This window comes from Gallus gallus, chromosome 2 (assembly GCF_016699485.2).
Source record: "Gallus gallus isolate bGalGal1 chromosome 2, bGalGal1.mat.broiler.GRCg7b, whole genome shotgun sequence".
NCBI lineage: Eukaryota > Metazoa > Chordata > Aves > Galliformes > Phasianidae > Gallus > Gallus gallus.
In genome coordinates, this window is record NC_052533.1 from 78367123 (window position 1) to 78385815 (window position 18693).

At 37.4% G+C, this 18693-nt stretch overlaps 1 protein-coding gene across 18 annotated transcripts in view; it reads left to right on the top strand.

Annotated features, from left to right (window-relative positions):
* SEMA5A (semaphorin 5A) overlaps positions 1-18693 on the top strand; it is a 332072-nt gene that overhangs the window by 118818 nt on the left and 194561 nt on the right. For all 18 annotated transcript variants that reach the window (XM_040695738.2, XM_046926696.1, XM_046926710.1 and 15 more), the window contains one exon: positions 10465-10564. In XM_040695738.2, the coding sequence (XP_040551672.1) occupies positions 10465-10564 (100 nt within the window). The remainder of the gene's footprint in view (positions 1-10464; positions 10565-18693) is intronic.

Consider the following 18693-nt stretch of genomic DNA (forward strand, 5'->3'; position numbering starts at 1 on the left):
TCCAGATATACATACTATTCAAGAAGGGGGGTGGTTGCTAAATCTCCTGCTGACAGCTTCATAAAACCAAAAATTTGTAATGATTACTCTGAGGACAGCAGTGTCCTAAGAGCTGAGATAGCAGAGAATCTAGACAGTGAGAGAGTAGACTGCTATCCCTGTTGTGTTTCTATGTCAGTGGCCTGGAGCTTATATCAAGGTGATGTCATTCAGAGTGATACTTATGAGTATTTCATTGCAATATAGTGAGAACAGATGTGTGCAGTGACAAAATGGAATAAGAATGACAGTGGAATGCAATGTTCAAGTAGACAAATGTGAGTTGGTGTTGTATTCAAATGCATAATGGAGAAAAACCCAGAACTGAGCCTCCAAACCCTTTAGTTTTGACTCTACCCATATCCTTTTTTCATATTTTTTGTTTCTTAATGGTAGTCTGCAGTGTGATATTTCTATGGCTCCTAGTTTGGGCAGTTAGTGAAGATCAGTAGGCTTTTTGCTTTAAAGTGGACTAGGGTTTGGAAATCCATATTTCAACTCCAGGTTTAAGCAACAGTCTGTAAGTCACTTAACATTTGTTCAAAATACAGTGCTGAAGATTGGGCAACTGAAAGTTTTTAAACAGAGTTCTTAGCACTTCAAACAGTTGTGAAGCTTACCTGGCTATTATTTCTAACTACAATGCTATCCTAAGATGACTAATACTGTGTAATTTAAAAACATTATAACATCAGATGCTCTATGTGTCAAGGCTTTTTTTTTTTCCTTAGAAGTGAGGAGAGTGTGGTTAATGAGAGCTCTTCCAGCTAGCTAGTGAAACTTTGCTAAGTAGGTTTTATCATTGTTTTCCCCCTTCGGGGGGGGGAGGAAAACAAACAAACAAAAACTTAAAAAGTAGCTCTAATTGGATATCATGGCTGATGCCTTGTCACTATTTAATTTCTACAGAACTCTAAAGTGATCTGAAGTGTATAAAAACTGTGCTTGTGGCACTGAAACTGCTTTCATCTAGGTGGGAGTTAAGTCTTTTTCCCTTATAACTGTTTTTTTGTGTGCAACGTGTATGTGTTTGTATGCAACGTGTGTGTGTTTGAACAATGAAACGTAAACAATTCAAAATCCTTGTTCAGAAAAATAAGAAATAAGTAGTCATTGCAGCAGATGTTACTGTCTCTTCCCTGAGGGCGCAGACAGTCAGAACCGAAATTCCTTTTAATTATCCCAGTAATAGACATCTGCACACACATAAGAATGCAGAAGTATGTATTTCTAGCTGGTGAAGCTTTGGCCATGCGACGAAAACAGGAATGCAGGCTAGACTGTAGAATCAACCGTTCATCTACCACCAGTATTTCTCCACTGAACTACATCCCTTAGCGCAACATCGAAACGTGTCTTGAGCAGAAGCACCTTGAGACTTTGGAGGTTAGAAGTGTGGGCTGTGAACCCACACTTCTGGAAATGGAACCAGGGCAGGGCAATTGCTGTGGCTGCCTCTCCCTTGCCATGTGAGCCAGCTGCTGAGGCCCTGACTTAGGGGATAACAAGAGCAGTAGTAGAAGAAATGGGGAGCTGGGTAGAAAGTAAGTTTAAAAAAGAAGTTCAAGTTCACTGTTCTGTAACATATGGCTTATTTTAAGTGAAGAAACAGATACTTAAATATACTTAAAAAAAAAAAAAGTTTCCCCAATTAATAATAAATAAACTACTTATAGCCCCACTGAGTTATCTCCAAAGTTGTTGTAAAGCTGGTAATTAAGCTTGTTTAAAAACTAGAGGCCCAATGAGCAGCTGGTGAACTTACAGAATAATATCAAGAGCTGTTTTGGCCTTAGGATCTGTCTTATTATATATGTTTTAAAGTGCAGAGGAGCTGGCAGGGCTTCTAGGTGAGGCTTCAAGACCATGTTACATTGTGTTTGTTGGATAGTAGAAGAAAGGTAGCTGCTTTGCTCATGATCTAAAGAGACCTCCGGAATAGTGGGTTTTGAAAGGAAGCCATGATTTTGAGGTTGGCTTTTTTTTTTCCAACCCCCTTTAAGCAAAGTTGAGCTCTGAACTATAGATGAAGGTCTGACATGTTTTCATGTTTCCAAAGGGGAATAAAACGCAGTATAGTAAGACTTAAAAGAGAAATATTTGTAGTTTATAGTTGCTGATTCAATCTTGGTGGACAAAATAGCCACTCCATCTTTTCTTTTGTAAGGACTTGGATTGCATTAGCTAACCTTGCTTATGCAGTTGTTTTTATTTCATCCATTGGTGTGCAGAAATGATACATTCTTATTTCTTCCTTCATCCTTATTCTAAAAACCTCACAGTTCTTGACTATTTAATCAACAGAATGTCCGTTATTTTTCCATCATAGAATCACAGAATGGCTTGGGTTGGAAGAGACCTTAAAGCCTATCCAGTCCCAGCCCCCTGCTGTGGAAATGTTCTCCATAGCATCTCAGCTGCCAAGGGCCCCATCCAACCTGGCCTTGAGCACCTCTGAGGATGGGGCATCCGCACTTTCTCTGGGCACCTGTGTCAGGGACTCACCGCCCCCAGTCTCTTATCGACATAAAAAGTGTTCTCAGTTTTTGTAGCAATTTTGGATTAGCTACTATAAATACATGTTCCTTTGTTTCCCAGTTACGATGTCTGCATACTGTTAAATCTGTATTATTAAAATCAATACAGCCCTAACATATGTGCTCTTTTTGATGCAATGAAAGTCATATGCAATGACTTTCTCATTAAAAACAGTACTGAGTTTGTATAGTAGGCCTGTCTGTCCTAAGCTTTTCACTTTACAGAGGAACATGAAATGGTGCCTGGTGATATCACCTTGTTTGATTTCTTTGCTTTTCTCTGCGTATGTTTCATTTAGTCTGCTTTTGGTGTATTCCACTTAGACTAGTAGAGCTATCTGGTAGCAAAGACTGCAAGATCTGTTACATCCATCACCCTCCTGAAATTTGACATCTGGATATTTGGACCATATACTCAAGGACGTGGATATGACAAATATTCAAATCTAAGTAGCAGGTAGATCAGGAATTTCACTGTGACATGGGGCTGGGCTTGGCTTTTGGATTTTTTTCAGGAAAAAAAAGATCTTTTTATGTATTCTTTCTGTAAGTTTAAATGCTAAATAGGGTTTTTTTTTGTTTGTTTGTTTTTTCTATTTGGTTAATATTTGTAATGTAGTAGTTTCTCCTACTAGCACACTAAAGATCAAAGAAAAGGAACAAGAGGTGCCTTCCTTGCATGTAATTCTTCATTGTGGGTGGAATATATATGCGCTTGCTATCTAAAAGTCAGATTACTTGTACAGAAGTATCAAGGAAGCGTCCAACTTCAACTCCCGTACTACAGTACAATGTTTTTAAGTACTGTCTTTAAACTTTGCTATTGTAAGATGCATTAATAATTAATTCATCTGACTATGAAATGCACGGTAAAGGACAGCAATGTGAATCATGTAGAAAGGGCTAACGAATGTCCTGAGCTTTGATCTGAATCTGTATCTATATTGAGTGCTCCTGGCTTTGCATCCTACACAGAGTCTGCATGTGCAGTCCAGGAGGCAGGTACTCTACAGCATCTCCCTGTGGGCTCTTCCCAAACCATGGTTCCATTTCCTGTAGAAGCATGGGCCAGCCATTGTTGTTTTACTGATACAGTTCTGCAAGACAACCTCCCTTAGCAGTCATGATCTAAAGCTAAGGATGCCAACATACAGTTGCATACAGAAAGCATATGTCTAGAATTAAAGGTTTCGGAAAAGCAGTCTATAACAGGTGGGCATTCTCTGCTTTGCAGTAGACTGCTATCTTCAAAGTGTTCAGCTTCTACCATTTATTCTTCCAGCTTATGGAAGAATGGCAAGTAACGGCAGATATTTGTGCTCAGAATTGGAGATGTGTATAATTAGCATATTGCTTATTACTTCTAACTCCTAGAATGAGTCTTTGTTTTGTAATAGAAATGGGAAAATACTGCGCTATATATGTAAGATGAGCTGGGGTTTCTTTTTGGTGTTTTTTTTTTTTAATTATAATCCTTTACTCTTTTGGCATTTATGATGTTTTCATTGTGATTATATCCAGCAGGAAAGAAACCCATCAGAAAAAGCTCATACTGACCTGCTTTCCAACAGTGCTTGACCAGTATAGATAGGGGAAGAATTTGCTCTAAAATAAGCAAAGATATGTAAAGAATGACTAGAAGTTAAGTAATGTATATGATGTACAAACATGTAAAGGATAGCTTTAAAGTTATATAAAGAATACCTTGTATTTGTATGGGTTTAAATACAATGTAAGTGTTCACTTTGTATAGCTGGAATACTGTGCACCATAAGCAGAATAGATTAGGTGTTATGGAGCTTTGTGTCTCTGTAGCTTGAGGAGGACACAAAGTCATTTTCTCAGGTCTTGCCTGGCTTCCTCTCCGCTTCAGTGACATGCAGGTGAGCCATGGTGCCTGATGGAGAAGTCTGTTCACAGCTGTTTTCAGAAGCTCATTTGAGGAAACAAACACTTGTGTATGATATGTGTGTAAATATAGCTACTTTCTTCCAGGTAATTACAGATTTATGTTTTTTAGCCTTAGAGCTTAAAAGTTATTTAAATCTGGAAGTCACTGTAGTGAGTGCTGAGTAACATGTACCTTGAATAAACCCTAGGGAAGTAAGTTGTGTTGTTGACACACTAAGCCTCAGCCCCTTTTGGATAAGGAGGTATGAAGTGTGAGTGGTTTTGGATGGAGTGCAGCTGTTCTTTGACTGAATTGTCTTGTTCTTTTGGCACCTGTGAAATAGTATTTGCACGTATTTCCATTATTCACTTGAGTTGTGGTACTTTCATGTGCAGTGAGCTGATGACTTACTAGCAAGACAAGGGTGTGTTTAATTCATTACTGTGAGGATGATATGATGGAAGAGCTTCAAAAGAGCGATGATTGGAAATGTAAGAAAAAAATGTGTAAACAGCAGTGAACTACAAAAGATGCAACAGGCTTCAGCATGCCATTTTTCTTCTCTATTTTTTTTCTTACCCTAGCACATAGATATGCTTATTTTCTTGAAGTTGTTTTGAATGAATTCATTATTCATTGAAATCGATAATAATGGGAAGCTTAAAATGAGGACATAACAATCACACTGAAATTGATATCGATGCTGCACAGAGATTACTGAAGAATATCTTGTTTTTCTCAGCCTTTGTCCTAAAATAGTTAGTGTTGATGGATTCTGGAAATGTCACAGCAGAAAGTTTCCCAGTGTGCCTTGTTGGTCCCTAGAGAGTGCAGTGCCACAAATAAACCCCAAACCAGAGCATGCTGAGGAGCGAGCAGGTGGATGGCCTCTTGCCATCCATGATAACTCCATTGGTGGATCCCCGTAGGGTGAGGGAGGCTGGCAGCAGGACAGCATGGAATATCACAGAGGAGCTTCTGACGCGTCTCACTGACGTTCAGGAGGATAGAGATGTGGTACAGATATAATGGGGAGGTGAAATCTAAGACAGGCTAAAATCAATACGCAACTTCACTGATCCTCCTGATGAGGATCAGTGTACCATACTTAGTTTAGATACATTTAATTAGAAAACAACTTCAGCATTCAGTAGCAGATTTTAATTTTCTTATGATAGGATTAGTGATTCTGTAGTACTGATGCCACCCAGAGACTTCTGTTAATATTGCAAATCTGCTCATTTTCATAGTAGCACAATTATTATTTTGTAAATAGAGTATCTTCAAGAAGGTGATTCTGCACAAACGTTTCACTTCGTGCTTCTTATTTACACAGAAGAACACCATGGCTTGAGGTGGCAAATGTGTACATCATGAACACTATTAATTTTTCTTAATATCTATGTTAATTTTTTAGTGAGGCTGGGAGGTCTTTAGTCTCATCTTTTAATTTCATTATTTACCATGAAAGATCTCTTCTGAATTTATTTCTAGAAATACCACTTCCTCCCTTATTTGTCATTTTTCAAATTATTTTTTAGTTACCATTACGCAATTTTGACGTTGGGTTGAACAGTGAAACTTAGGTTAGAGGAAAGTTGACTGTTTCATTTACAAAGAACTGCAGAGCTCAGCAACCTGTGGCTAGTCTCCAACAATGTACACTAGACAAGCCAGGGCCTGTTGGACAGACACTAATATTAAAGTAAAAATGAGGCAGATTTCTGTACTTCCATTATTCGTATGATTATCTAACACCCTCCTGCCTAGCTTTGATTGTTAACCTCCTTTGTCTATAAAGTTCTTTAGGAGACTCCCTTGACCTTTCTACAAACTGAGGGAATTCCAGTGCATTTTTTGTTCTATGGGTTTATAAGCCATGGCAAACTTTGCTTCTTATTAAATCTAGGCTACTAAAGAAAGAACCAAACCCTGAAAGACCCAGGGAAACCCACTGTGGTTCACAGCTTGTGAGAGAGCTGTAGGTTCCTCAAAATTTCTTGACTTTTCCAATTCTTATCTTTCAATTTCATGGGAAAAGATCAATTTTCTTTTGGGAGCACTTTTTGAATTATAAGGCTTGTGAATTTTAGTACAACAAGGGCTGTTCTGAAAGCAGCACCTCCTATCTTACTATGGTGGCAGTAGAGACTGAACCTTCCCACCAATGTTTCATTGCATTTTGTTGCCATGTGACAGATGGTAGCAGAGGGGCAGTCTGACAGAATGGTGTCTGACGTGGAAGTGCAGATGAAGCAAAGGTGTGTCACTGAATTCCTCCATGTGGAAATAATGACATCCACTAGCATTCATCAATGCTTGGTGAGTGTTGATGGAGACCCAACAGTGGATGTGAGCACAGTGAGGCAGTGGCTGCGCATTGCAGCAGTGGCAGCAATGACAGTGGGTCACCTCTGCTGGTGCAGATTTTTATAAGCATGACATGCAGGCTGTTGTTCATTGCTGGTGGAAATGCATAGCTAATGGTGGTGATTATGTTGAAAAACAGTGTTTGGTAGCTGAGAATTTGCTCTATTATATAGTGTTCTTTTGCTCTTTGTATCAGTTGTAGTTTCTATGGAAATAAATATGAGGCATTACTTTTAGAGCAACCTAGGTATATTAGTAACATAGTTCTGGTAAGTGATATGTATCTTGCTCAGCTAATGATAGATATCTGTTATGTTAGTACTGAAAGGGGCCCATCATGTGGTGTTGTCATGATTGTATGTAAGCAATGCATAACTTTTTCATGGACAGGTTTAAGCCTGAGAACTATGTGGAAAAGTATATGTGTATATTCAGCTTTAAAAGGGGCAGTGGGGGTTGGGGAGAAGACAGACTGAAGGTGTGTCAGAATAATTTTTTTAATATTAGGAGTGAGAAGAGAGGATTCACTGAAGGACTGGATATTTAACTGTTGCACATGACTTATGGGTGGAGGAAGAGGAGGGAAAGAACTGGGGAGGAGTGGGATTGCTGCAGCTTGTCATCTGTGATCAGCATGCAGCATGGCTTGGTCATATCAACAGACAGCTTTTAATTAACTTATGCATTCTTTTATTATGTTGTGTACAAAATATATATCTTGTGTGTATATATATATGTATATATATATATCTATCATGCAACATGATGTGTTTTATATATATAGATAGATATAGATATCTATATATATATAAACACATCATGTTGCATCTATATGAAAACCATTAATAAAATGAAATTATTATTATTACTTTATAATGGGTTTTCAATTCTCAGAAAACTATTTTATGGACATTTAATAGATTCTTATACAATTCTGACTGTAAGGAGAATTTGTGATAGAATGGAAAGACTTTCTTTCACCTGTGGCTTTTCAACTAGATTTTGATGCATGGGTGATAAACAGCTTTTTTTTTTTTTTCTGTGATAAAGTTGCATCAATTTTTTTATGGTGTGCCTTGAAGCAGTATTTTACCAATAAGCTTTTATTTCCACAGTTAAAAAGGGCTTGCCTTGATTGTATTTATTGTTGTTATTTGCTTGTTTTCCTGTGCAAACATATAACAAAGTTGTAGTTTTATCCCATGGAAGTTTGCTCCTGTGCAACATGTGATGCTACTGTGGCAAACAAGACATGGTTTCTGAGTTTTTGCTGAAAAGAAAGCAATTCTTGCTTCCATTTGATCTTCCTGACCTTATTCCCTCAGGCAAGAATGATGTTGAATGCAACAAAGAAAGGATAAAATAATTTATTGTTTGCAGAAGCAGAAGGGAATCGGATTTCAGTGAGATTTCCTAAGTTCTCTTCTTGCTCTCTCATCTTGACTTGTCTTGCACTGCCTGACCTCTGCCCTCCCTGATCCAAACCTGGAAATGGTGTCGATCACCTCTTTGCTGTACCTTGAAGTTTTATTTTACCATACTGAGACAACAGGACAAGTGGAAGAGAATTGCTTCTCGGTCTCCTTGGTAGACTTCTACCATTAATTTGTGTCCTGGGGTTGTCCTTCCAGCCCTGGTGCATCCTCTGCACTCTGGCCTGGTTTTAAAGCTCTGAATAAGTGAGCTTCTTAAAGACTTGCATCCCTATTTCCTTATCTGTGTCCTACCTGATTTCTTGACTTTTTATAACTTTACTATTGATTATTTCATAGGCATCACTGAATAGTTGAGGCTGCAAAATCAAGTATAGGAAAGTTAGGAAGTGCCTGTTTTGGTCTTGCCTATGCAGCCTTCTAAGGTGTAAGCATAAATAGATAAACGCATATATAGCTATACAGGTCTATAATGTGTTAATGCATATATATTCTTTTCCCTGCTGAATCCTGCTAGTTTCTGTACATGGCATCTGGAGTGGTAGCTGCTGGCAGCTGTACATAGTTATTAAATAAGTGGCCCTATCCCCTCCCATGACCTGATTTGATAACCTATCCAGCACAGATGGAAACCACAGTGAATATAGCTACAAATTCTGCAGAACGTGTACAAACTGACATTACAGGCCTGTAATTTCCCAGATGCATACAGGCTGTCATTAAAAATGCAGAAGTTAGTTTTCTGACACCCAAGTGATTCTACTGCGTGGTTCCATCTGTTTTTTTTTTTTTTTTTTTTTCCAAATATACAATGCTACAGCTTCTGCACAGTATGTTTAATGCTTCTCTGCAATGGCTGAATACATTTGGGCACAGAACAACATTTTTCTCCTGGGCCCTCTCTGTAGGCATGGATGACCTACTTGTACTAAAACTTTAATATTTAAATTAAGAACAAATCATCCAGAAACAGGCACCAGACATGGATTATTTCAATCCAGACTTTTGCAAAAGTGCAAATATGCAGGTGAGTAAAGAAGAAAGTTTGTAATGGGCGTTGATAACCTGAACTGCAGCTGGGAATATTGGTTCCAAAAATGACAATGCTGTAGTATTCTCAGGGGCTGGTTTTGACTCTATTCCAACCGGCCATGACTGTGTGCTCACCTTTGGTCTTTAATTGACTTTTTCATAACTGTAGTCCTTAAATAGATGGTTCAACAGGTCATTGTGTCATGCATATGTAGATCTCTTCTATTCTTGTATACATTCCATGTGAATGATTTGCAGCAAATGTTTAAAAATAGTGTTTTGATACTGTGGGAATTAAGAGAAAGGGTTGTACTTCTTTGCAACTACACTTTCTTTAAAGAACCATTTATATTCTCAATATGTCTGTGTAAAAATAAGCAAATGAATCTTGCTGTGTTTCCAGAACAAAGTTTGTCATTTTTGTGGTGATATTAACACACTGTTGTGTCCAACTAGTGATATGGATGTAAGAATTCTAGCGATTAAACTATATAACGAGCTGGTGTTCTACTGGTTACTGAGCTGGTTATTTATGTGTGTTTAATTTTGAAAATAGGAAAATGCAGATACAGCTTGTTGATTTTCAGCGGCTTACCCTCTTTTCTGCTCTGTGTCTTATGTAGTAGTGCATTGGTCTGAGGAAGACAGGTTATAAAAATAAAAAATGTTAACTTGAATGCCAAGCTTGTTCACTTTTATCTTCCACACCTTTACCTCATTATTGTGAAAATGTCAAATTTGCTCATTTTTCTCACTGTTTCCCACTTGGTCAGATCTTCTTTAAAGAATAAAGCAAAAACAACGAATAGTCCTGGCCTGCTTCTGATGCATGAAAAATTAATCTGATTGCATTTGTATGTCATCAGCCAGTGTACTGGAGTTGTGCTGAGTTTTTATCTGCTTTAACTGGGGAGAAAAACACATCTGGCTTATGAATCAGACCAAAAAATTTGAATTCTTAATTTGAACATTTATTGGGTGACTGCCTGATATATTTTATAGGTCTGCAGTGAAGATTATGTGGCAAGGTGGTAAAAATATTCTATATTTCCTCAGAGGACCATACTGAGAACTCACAGCCCCACAGAATCTGCAAATGGACCTGATGTACTGTAACTATGATATTTCCAATAACAGATGTATTTCTTCTTCATTGTTTTAGAAATTGCTCCTTGGTTACATGTGTTCAAAGCAGAAGATGCTGTAGACTTCTCACAATTAACATTTGATCCAGGACAAAAAGAGCTTATTGCTGGAGCAAGGTGAGAAATGTATTTTCTTTTCATGTTGCATCAGATTCAGTTTTATTATTTGATAAGTAATACTGAGCTAAATTGTGACATCAGGTTTCTCTTGTATGACTCTTCTTTCCACACTCACTCAGCTAAACACTGTTAGTTTATTTCACTTATTCCTGACCAAGGTTAAAAGATTGAGTGCCTGCTTTAGAAGAGTGCACAGTATCTTACTCTTTTCTCCTTTTCAAGAGGGATGTCCTGGGGTACTTTCAAACGTTGTATGCAAACTTTGGATGCATACAGTAAAACAAGGCAGATACTGTATGACACTGTGACAGAAGTTAGTATAGCACAAAGCTTGTAATGATTTGGCTACACAATATTTTTCTTCTTGCATGGGTGATTCTAATAATTATTCAGTGCAGTGCCAGTTACAATGTGCTAAAGGCTGCAGAATTAGTGTTGAAGTCAGTGATAATCATCATTTCTACACAGTAAGACAGTACTTAGCAAGCTGTGATAAATAATGATGCTGTCCTAGCTGTCAACATTGAAGCACTGTCAGTCCTTACACACCAGTTTTTCTTCTCTTAGCATCCAAACTACAGTAAAACATTTTCCTTGGCAAAAGATCTTAACCAACTGACTTAAATAATGTCTTCCTTTTGTATATATTTTACTGTACAAAATTTTTGAAGTTCTAGTCATGTCATTTTTTGTTAGATTTAGCATTGTAGTATATTTCTGTTTCCCAATTTGTTTCCTAACTGAAAATGAGTTTGAACCAGACAGAGCAGTATAATGCACTGCAAGAAACTTTTGTCCCTGTGAGAGGTGAACCTTTCTGTGCGTCTAGCACACCTGAAATGAGATTTACTGTGTACTCATATTGATTTGCTATTGTCTGAGATGCCAAGTGCAATGAGGCATAAGGCTGTCAGCTAGTACCATTTTATAAAGAAAGCCAGCATAAGTCAGAGCTGTCTGAGCTCCTCTGCAGTCCCTTGAAGCTACATATTGGATGAATGCATACTATATGGATCTCAATACCTTATGAAAAAAATGAATTTCCCTCTATTTTCTCATAGGCTCCAAATCTCAGGGAAGATAATGCTCACTAGAATTTGTGCTTTCAATGAATTGCTATGAGATGAGCTTCGGATAATTTTCTTGAATTGTCAGTAATTATGAAAGAATACTGGTTGCCTATTCTGCCTTTTGCAAAAGACCAAATGCAGTAAAAGGAATAGGATCCATTTGGCTTCTCTGCAAGTTATTACTACTTCAGAACAAGAGATATGAAGCTCTGACAAAAAAATGCATAATTGAAAATAATCACTGTCATTAAAATCACAACAGAAGTCCTTGTTTTTCACAGTCCGTCATAGCTGACTGTTATGTGTTCAAATAATTTGTTAAATTTTTCTGTTCCTTATTCTGTATTTCCATTCTAAATTTTGAGTTTTCCCACAATTCTGTTTGCTTTTCTTCCTCAGAGACCTCATGCTATGATGACTGTACTTGCTGATGAGTTGTCCTGACTGTACATATTATTAATGCTATGTTTTTCACTACATATTCTACTGTTCTTGAAGCACTGTACTAGACTATATGGTGACAGACATTGTGCATCATGAGGTCATAGATTGAGCTGATGAGCAATTCACTGCTGGGGAACTGCAGTCCCGTAACTGCAAGAGTTGGCGTTACTGATTATGTACCTTTTACGTGGAGACCTCCTGACTGTGGAGAATAAATCCATTCCATAAGAATGTGATGTAGAGCTTCTGGCCCCTTTTCAGGAGTGATGTTTGCAGCCACTTGTAGTCACAAGTGGCTCCAAGGATGTTAGGAATGTGAATTTTTGCAAAATTTTAGAAGAGGAAACAAATTTCTGAGTGTCTATGTGTGTAACTTCATCTGTTGAGTGATGAGTTCCCTGAGTTTTTCCTTGAAGCATTGTTTGTATCTATGCTTCACTCTAGGTCATCTGAATAGAGCATTAACATTATCACATTTGTGCTACAGCCTGTGGATAAACTTTAGTTCAGGTTTCTTCCTCACGTACTTTATAGGTTTTACATGTCCTAAAAGCAGTGAGAAATATGTTTTTTGTGCTGTTGCAAATGTGCTCTTAGAAAAGACAGTGAGAAGAATGCATTGTTAATTTCCCATTTCCTGTGGAATATCATTTTCTGCACAATTGTTTCTCTTGAATTATTCCAACAAATTATAAGTTTTTTATTATCTTGTGTTCTTGTATTAGCACTGTTGTATTGAAAAACTGGTAACAACATCAAATGAAATTTCACTAAGATTAGGCCAATTAAAATTTCCTGTTTTAGTGGTGAAAATGATCATCTGTAGTCTTTTAACAAGTTTTTTCTCCTTCTCTACCCAGTTGTTCAGTAGCGGTGTGGCACGTGGCAAAGATACAAATAAACTAGCATTAATGTATTAGTTGATTTACATTGTCAGGAGAAGTACTCCCATTATGAGTTAATACTCAAGCATCCAAACAAGACTGGGGGGGTTATGCTTGTTCCTCTAGGCTTCTGCTGTAGTTAAGCTGATTAAGAATGATTTTCACAGCCCAGAGTTCTTCTACCTTCCATATTCTATAGCCTCTATAGAGGTTCATGACTTCTTTAATGTAATGAGCAAGGTGGAGAGGATCCCAGCTGGGATATACACTGGATTCCCATTGGAGGCTGCCAGCATCATGCAGCTAGGTAAAAAGGCAGATATGATCCTATGAGTCATTAAAAACTGTCTCCACTAGTGACAGAGAAAGATTGATACCATTGCACAAGATTCTTGAGAGAATTACACTGTAGTAGTGTATATAATTCTGCATATATATGCTTGAAAGAGATGTAGGGAAGAACTGCTAGAAGAAGAGAATTGGAATCAATGTTGGGAAAAAAGACTGAGCCTGTGCGCAGTGACTGCCTATAAATCCGTCAGTGTGTACATCTACTGGAGGAAATAGCTGTATTAACTGCACAGTAGTGTTGGCAGAAAACCAAATAATTGCAAGTTGGCCATGGGTAATTTAGTCAAGAAACAATGAGTTTTGGCACATTTTTACCAGTATGAACAAAAGAAAAATAGCTATTCTTGAGATAGAGATCTCTAAATATATGAAAGGAAGAGTATTTTCCATGGCAGACAGTTAGCAGGAAGGCTATTTGCAATCCTGTACTGCTAAAATTCGTCTTGCCTACTTATTTTGGGAAATAAAGGTGGTCCTCTGGTTGTCTGTGGACATTTTGTAGCTGTTCTGCAAAAAAACTTTATTTTTTTTCACCTGGAAGCAGCTGTCTTCCCATCCTCATAAGAAGTCTGGCTGACATTCTGTTTTGCGAAATGTCCAGTTCTCCTGCAGATTCTGAGTGGATTGATTAGGAGTATCTTAGGCTCATTTCAATTCTAGCACCATCCATCGAGATCTCTGAAAGCTATCTTAAGTGGTCAAGTGCTAGTTTACACTTCCATTTTAATCATTCTACCCACCCTAGCCCTAGGATTTTCCTTGTGCTGCGGTACTGCCTACAACTTGGAACAACTACCCTATTTCCCCCATTCCTCCATCCCCATTCTAGAGAGAAATTGCCAGTCTGAGTAAAGGTTCTTTTTTGGCTCAGTCTGGCTTATTTCTAGAATGTGCACAGTTATGTTTCTCTGAATGCAATAGAAAGAAGTAACAGCAGTCAATTTTTGTTAGTCTCCTCTCAAATTTCTCACAAATCTTGTGCCTCAAGCATGGGAGGTGTCTGGACCTCCTAGGTCACACTTGTATGTTTTTCCTATCATGAAGTCCAACCTGTTTTAGTAATGACTGCGTTAGTTTCTGAATATTGCTGTACAGTAAATGTTGAATTATTCCTTCTGTTTTAATGTTAAAAGAACACCAGCAGAGCTAGTGTTTAGTGTAGGCTTGCACTTGTCTTTATGTCAAGGAGTTGACAATCATTAACCCCCCTCCAGCGTAGCAGGTTTGCTTAATAACGTATTGAATCTGAAGCACAAATGGTGTAGTACTTTTCTTTTAAAACCCTATAATTGTGTCTTCTGTCAACCTCCTGTACAAACTGAGATATATGTGTGCTGTTGGTGAGGGTTTCAGAGGGAGAGGAGTGTCTTGTAAAATGATGGATGAATTAACCTGGATCTCAGTAACAGCCTTCCATTGCTCTGATTGCCTGGGACCTTTTCCCAAAACTTGCCTGTGTAGAAAATTTAATTTAGTTAGCTTTGAGAAATAGGAGGAATGGGGTTAAAGGAGGTGGAGAAAGACAAGTGTAGAGATAGAGGGAGAAACTGTATTACCTGACATTAATGAAACAGCCCAAAGCACATAGTGAAGACAAGCAAAGATTAAACTTCAATTTCTGAAGCTGAATTAGGGGAAGAAGAATTATTTCTATTTTGGTTGCTAGGTTTTAAAATTAGCATGTGGAGAATATGACAGATTTTTCAGTATTATGTCAATTGGATCTAGATTTAATGTAAAATGAACTGTTTCTCTTAGTAGGTATGTGTTAAATGGGATGAGATTATACATTTAAGTGAAATGAAATTAGAAAATAGTTTCATGAGAGACTCTATGCACTTGTATGGATGCAAAGCAACTTTTAGTACATTACAGGAGGGCTGTTGGCTTTTGGCTGAGGGCATGTTGAGCTTCATGGGAGTATAGCTGAATTACCCTATCTTTAAGCTTTGCCCCAGAGGTTGTTCGTTACATCATGTGTGACCTGGCAGACAAAGTAAATGAGTTCTTGGAAAATCTGAAACATTCACAAGAACTCATTTGTTTTCTTCAAAAAACAAAACAAAACAAAACAAACAACAACAACAAACAACAGCCTTTTTAATTAAAAATCACTTTTTTTTTTAATAATTAAGTGGCATCAGCGAAGGATTGCTCTTAGGACATTAGGTCATTACTAAGCTCAAGGAAATGAAAGGCCATTTGTTTATCTTACTCTGATAAATCCTGATAAAATATTCAGGTGTACATTTATCTGTGTGCTATTTAGTGGACCAACTTAGCACCTAATCAAATATGATAATTAATCCTATATTTTGAAAAGCCAGAAAGCATGGAGATCATGGAGTTCCCCAAGAACAACCTTGCTTTCTTTTCTTATACAGGCTTTGCCCTTATCTCCTGTGGTGTTTTCATTGTTTCCCTCCTGGCAAGCTCAAATAAGTGGGGGAAGACCTACTCAGGGAGAGGATGCAGCAGTGTCGGAATTGCCTTGACAAATTGTGCATTGCCTTCTTTCTCCTTATTCCCTGACAACACAGTAAACACTTAACAACTCTAGTTTTTATAAATCCAAAAGTGTGAAAAGTCTTCCAGACATCTTGGTAAATAGTTAACTAGAATCTGGTCTCAAACCCAATAGTTCAAAGCAAAAATGTTGGGGTTTGAAATAATCAGTTGCATTTTCTTTTGCATCTGTTCTTTTGTTGTTTGTTTTTCTTTTTCCAAAATTGTTTGATTGAAACTATACCAGATTATACCAAAAGAAGCTTATTTGTTTAAAGCAAGAATAAAGTAACCCTCTTCTTCCCAAGCATATTCTGCTTAAAACTGTGAGCTGGTAAGAGCCTGACTGGAGGCCATTCATGAAATGTTGTAATTTAGTTTTTACAATTCAAATTTGGCTATATTATACTTTAAAATATATTATATTATACTTTAAATCTTTTGTTTGCTTATCAAAAATGGGTTCTAAAGCTATTATTTATTTTTTATTGGATAATATACATGTAGATTTCTTACCTTTTTTGTTTTTTTCTTTTTTATTTTCAAGTAGAGCATTTTAACAGCAGTGTGTGCTGTATGTGTGTCTCCTGTATGTTCTCCTTCAAGTTAATTAAACTTGCTTTGAGGTTTATCACTTGCTTGGAGGTGGCTTATTGCCTCAGTCACTCCTTATCCTGCTGATGAAGGACTATAACAGTATGCCTTTTCACTTAATTAGATGTGTGTTTGGGAACGTTAATTTGAACCATTACTACTACTTGCCACAATAACAGAAAGGCAAATTAAGGGATTCATTAACAGTGGTTTACAGATCTCTAATAAAGGAATAAATAACTGTACAGGTTCACTTCTTACTGTTGTAAGTACTTACTGCTCCCAGCAGGAGAATCTGAGTCTGTTGTTAATTAGATGCTTTGAGCATACTGGGAGAATATAGGCACCAGGAATTAGCTGCTGAATGCTTTGAACATCCATCTGGGTTTTATTGCTCATTTAACACTTTGTTCAGAGTAATCAATGTCTGTCCTACCACTGATTGATTTGATCTAATTTAAGGTATGTTTTAATGTTAAATCTAAGAGGAAATTATCATCCTACTGAAAAAGGAGGGTCTTCCTCCCCTTATTTTTCTCCTTTTTCTACCTTGTTAATTGATTTCTAAGTATTTTTAAAAGCTAACACTTTGTCCTTCTCCTGCTCATGCCTTCCTCTAATATGCAACTTTTTCATCCGGGTCTGGTGATAGTTTGATTGCGAAGTAAGACTAGTAAGGCTAGACATTTCTCTAATCCCACAAAAAATTATTCATTCTCTTTTGCTGTTTTAATGTCTTGCCATTTTATTTACTGTACTAACATGGTGCATCATTAGAAGAGCTCTGGAGTTTGACCCAGGACAAGACAAAAAGGAATATGGCAGGGGTAAATGAAGATTTTTTTTAGTAGAGACCATGGTTATTTCAGTGTAAACCATCTTCAGAACTAATATCAAAAGACAGGTGTTCTGAAGATACCTGTCTTTAATTGAAGTCATTGTCTTAATGTGTATATGCTTGATCTGTGCTAATTGTGCTTTGGAATATGGCAACTTGTGCCTTCTTTTGCTTGCCAGTTAGACTATATTCTCATGCTATTTACCTACTCCTTTCTAATTTAATGGTCTTCAGTCCAACTGTACTGTCTTAGTTCAACCTTGCTGACAGATAGGTTGTGCTTTCTGACCTTGCCTACTTCTGTGTACTTTTACAGCACTGGAATGAAGGGCAGGGAGCTGCTGCCTAAGAATCTGATACTGTGATAAGGAAGTCCTAGAGAGCAGCAGTGAGAATTTAAGACATTAAACATTCAAATAGTGAAAGACCACAGAAAACATTCATGACTATATATGTGGTAGGGTACTGTATAGTATATGTCGTATCTTCCAAAACATAAAAACTGAGGGCATATACTTGGAGATAAGTTTTGCAACACAAGAGTATTAAAGACTTGGTCTACTGTTATGAGGTGATATTTCAAGATAAAACTGAACCAACCACAGCTTATAGAATGAATAGCTGAGTAAGCTCACAAAGTTATATGTATTGAAAGAATAATAACCAGAAAAGCTGTGATCTAAAGACATAAGAGATGCACAGGTGACAGATGCACTGTGATCATCTCCAGCTTTGGGAGCCCAGGTGCTGTGTGAAGGAAGCTTGAGCTGACAGGAGAGGACAGTAGTATGTTTGACGTGGCCTGAGGGGACTTCAGAAGGAAAGTGAGCTCCAGAGTTGCAGAGACAGGCCACTTGGTACCTCTATCATTATCCTGGAGAAGCAGTTGGCATGAAATATCTAGAAGCGATGCCTGGCTGTTGTTGGTCCTCTGTACGGTATGCTCCAATCACTGTTGAGGCTGTGTGTGGTGGTCACAGGAAGGTCTGTACTATAAGACTTGTTAATCCTGACAAGTAATGATCAGAGAAGTAAATCAGATTTGATAAGCTCCTTGTTGACTAGGTTAGTTTAATTTATATTACCATTTTTTCCTAATTCACACTAATTCTCTTTGCAAAGCTGAGTGTCCACTAGTCAGTCTATGATAAGCTGAGCCTTCCTTTGTCCTTCTGAATATTGATAAAACTTAGCAGACTTTCATTCCACATGACCTGCAATTTTAGAAATTATTTGAAAAAAGAACAAGAAGACCAAAAATCACTTCAATGTATTTTTTTTAAATGTTTATCATTTATCACTAAGATTGTTACTTCAGTATTCTCATGCAATACAAGGCATCTATTTTCTGCAAAATCAGGATGAAAATTACTTATTGATGATTTTACTTTTCAATATTGTGATTTGACCATTTTCATTTAGTACCAATTTCTTTTTATT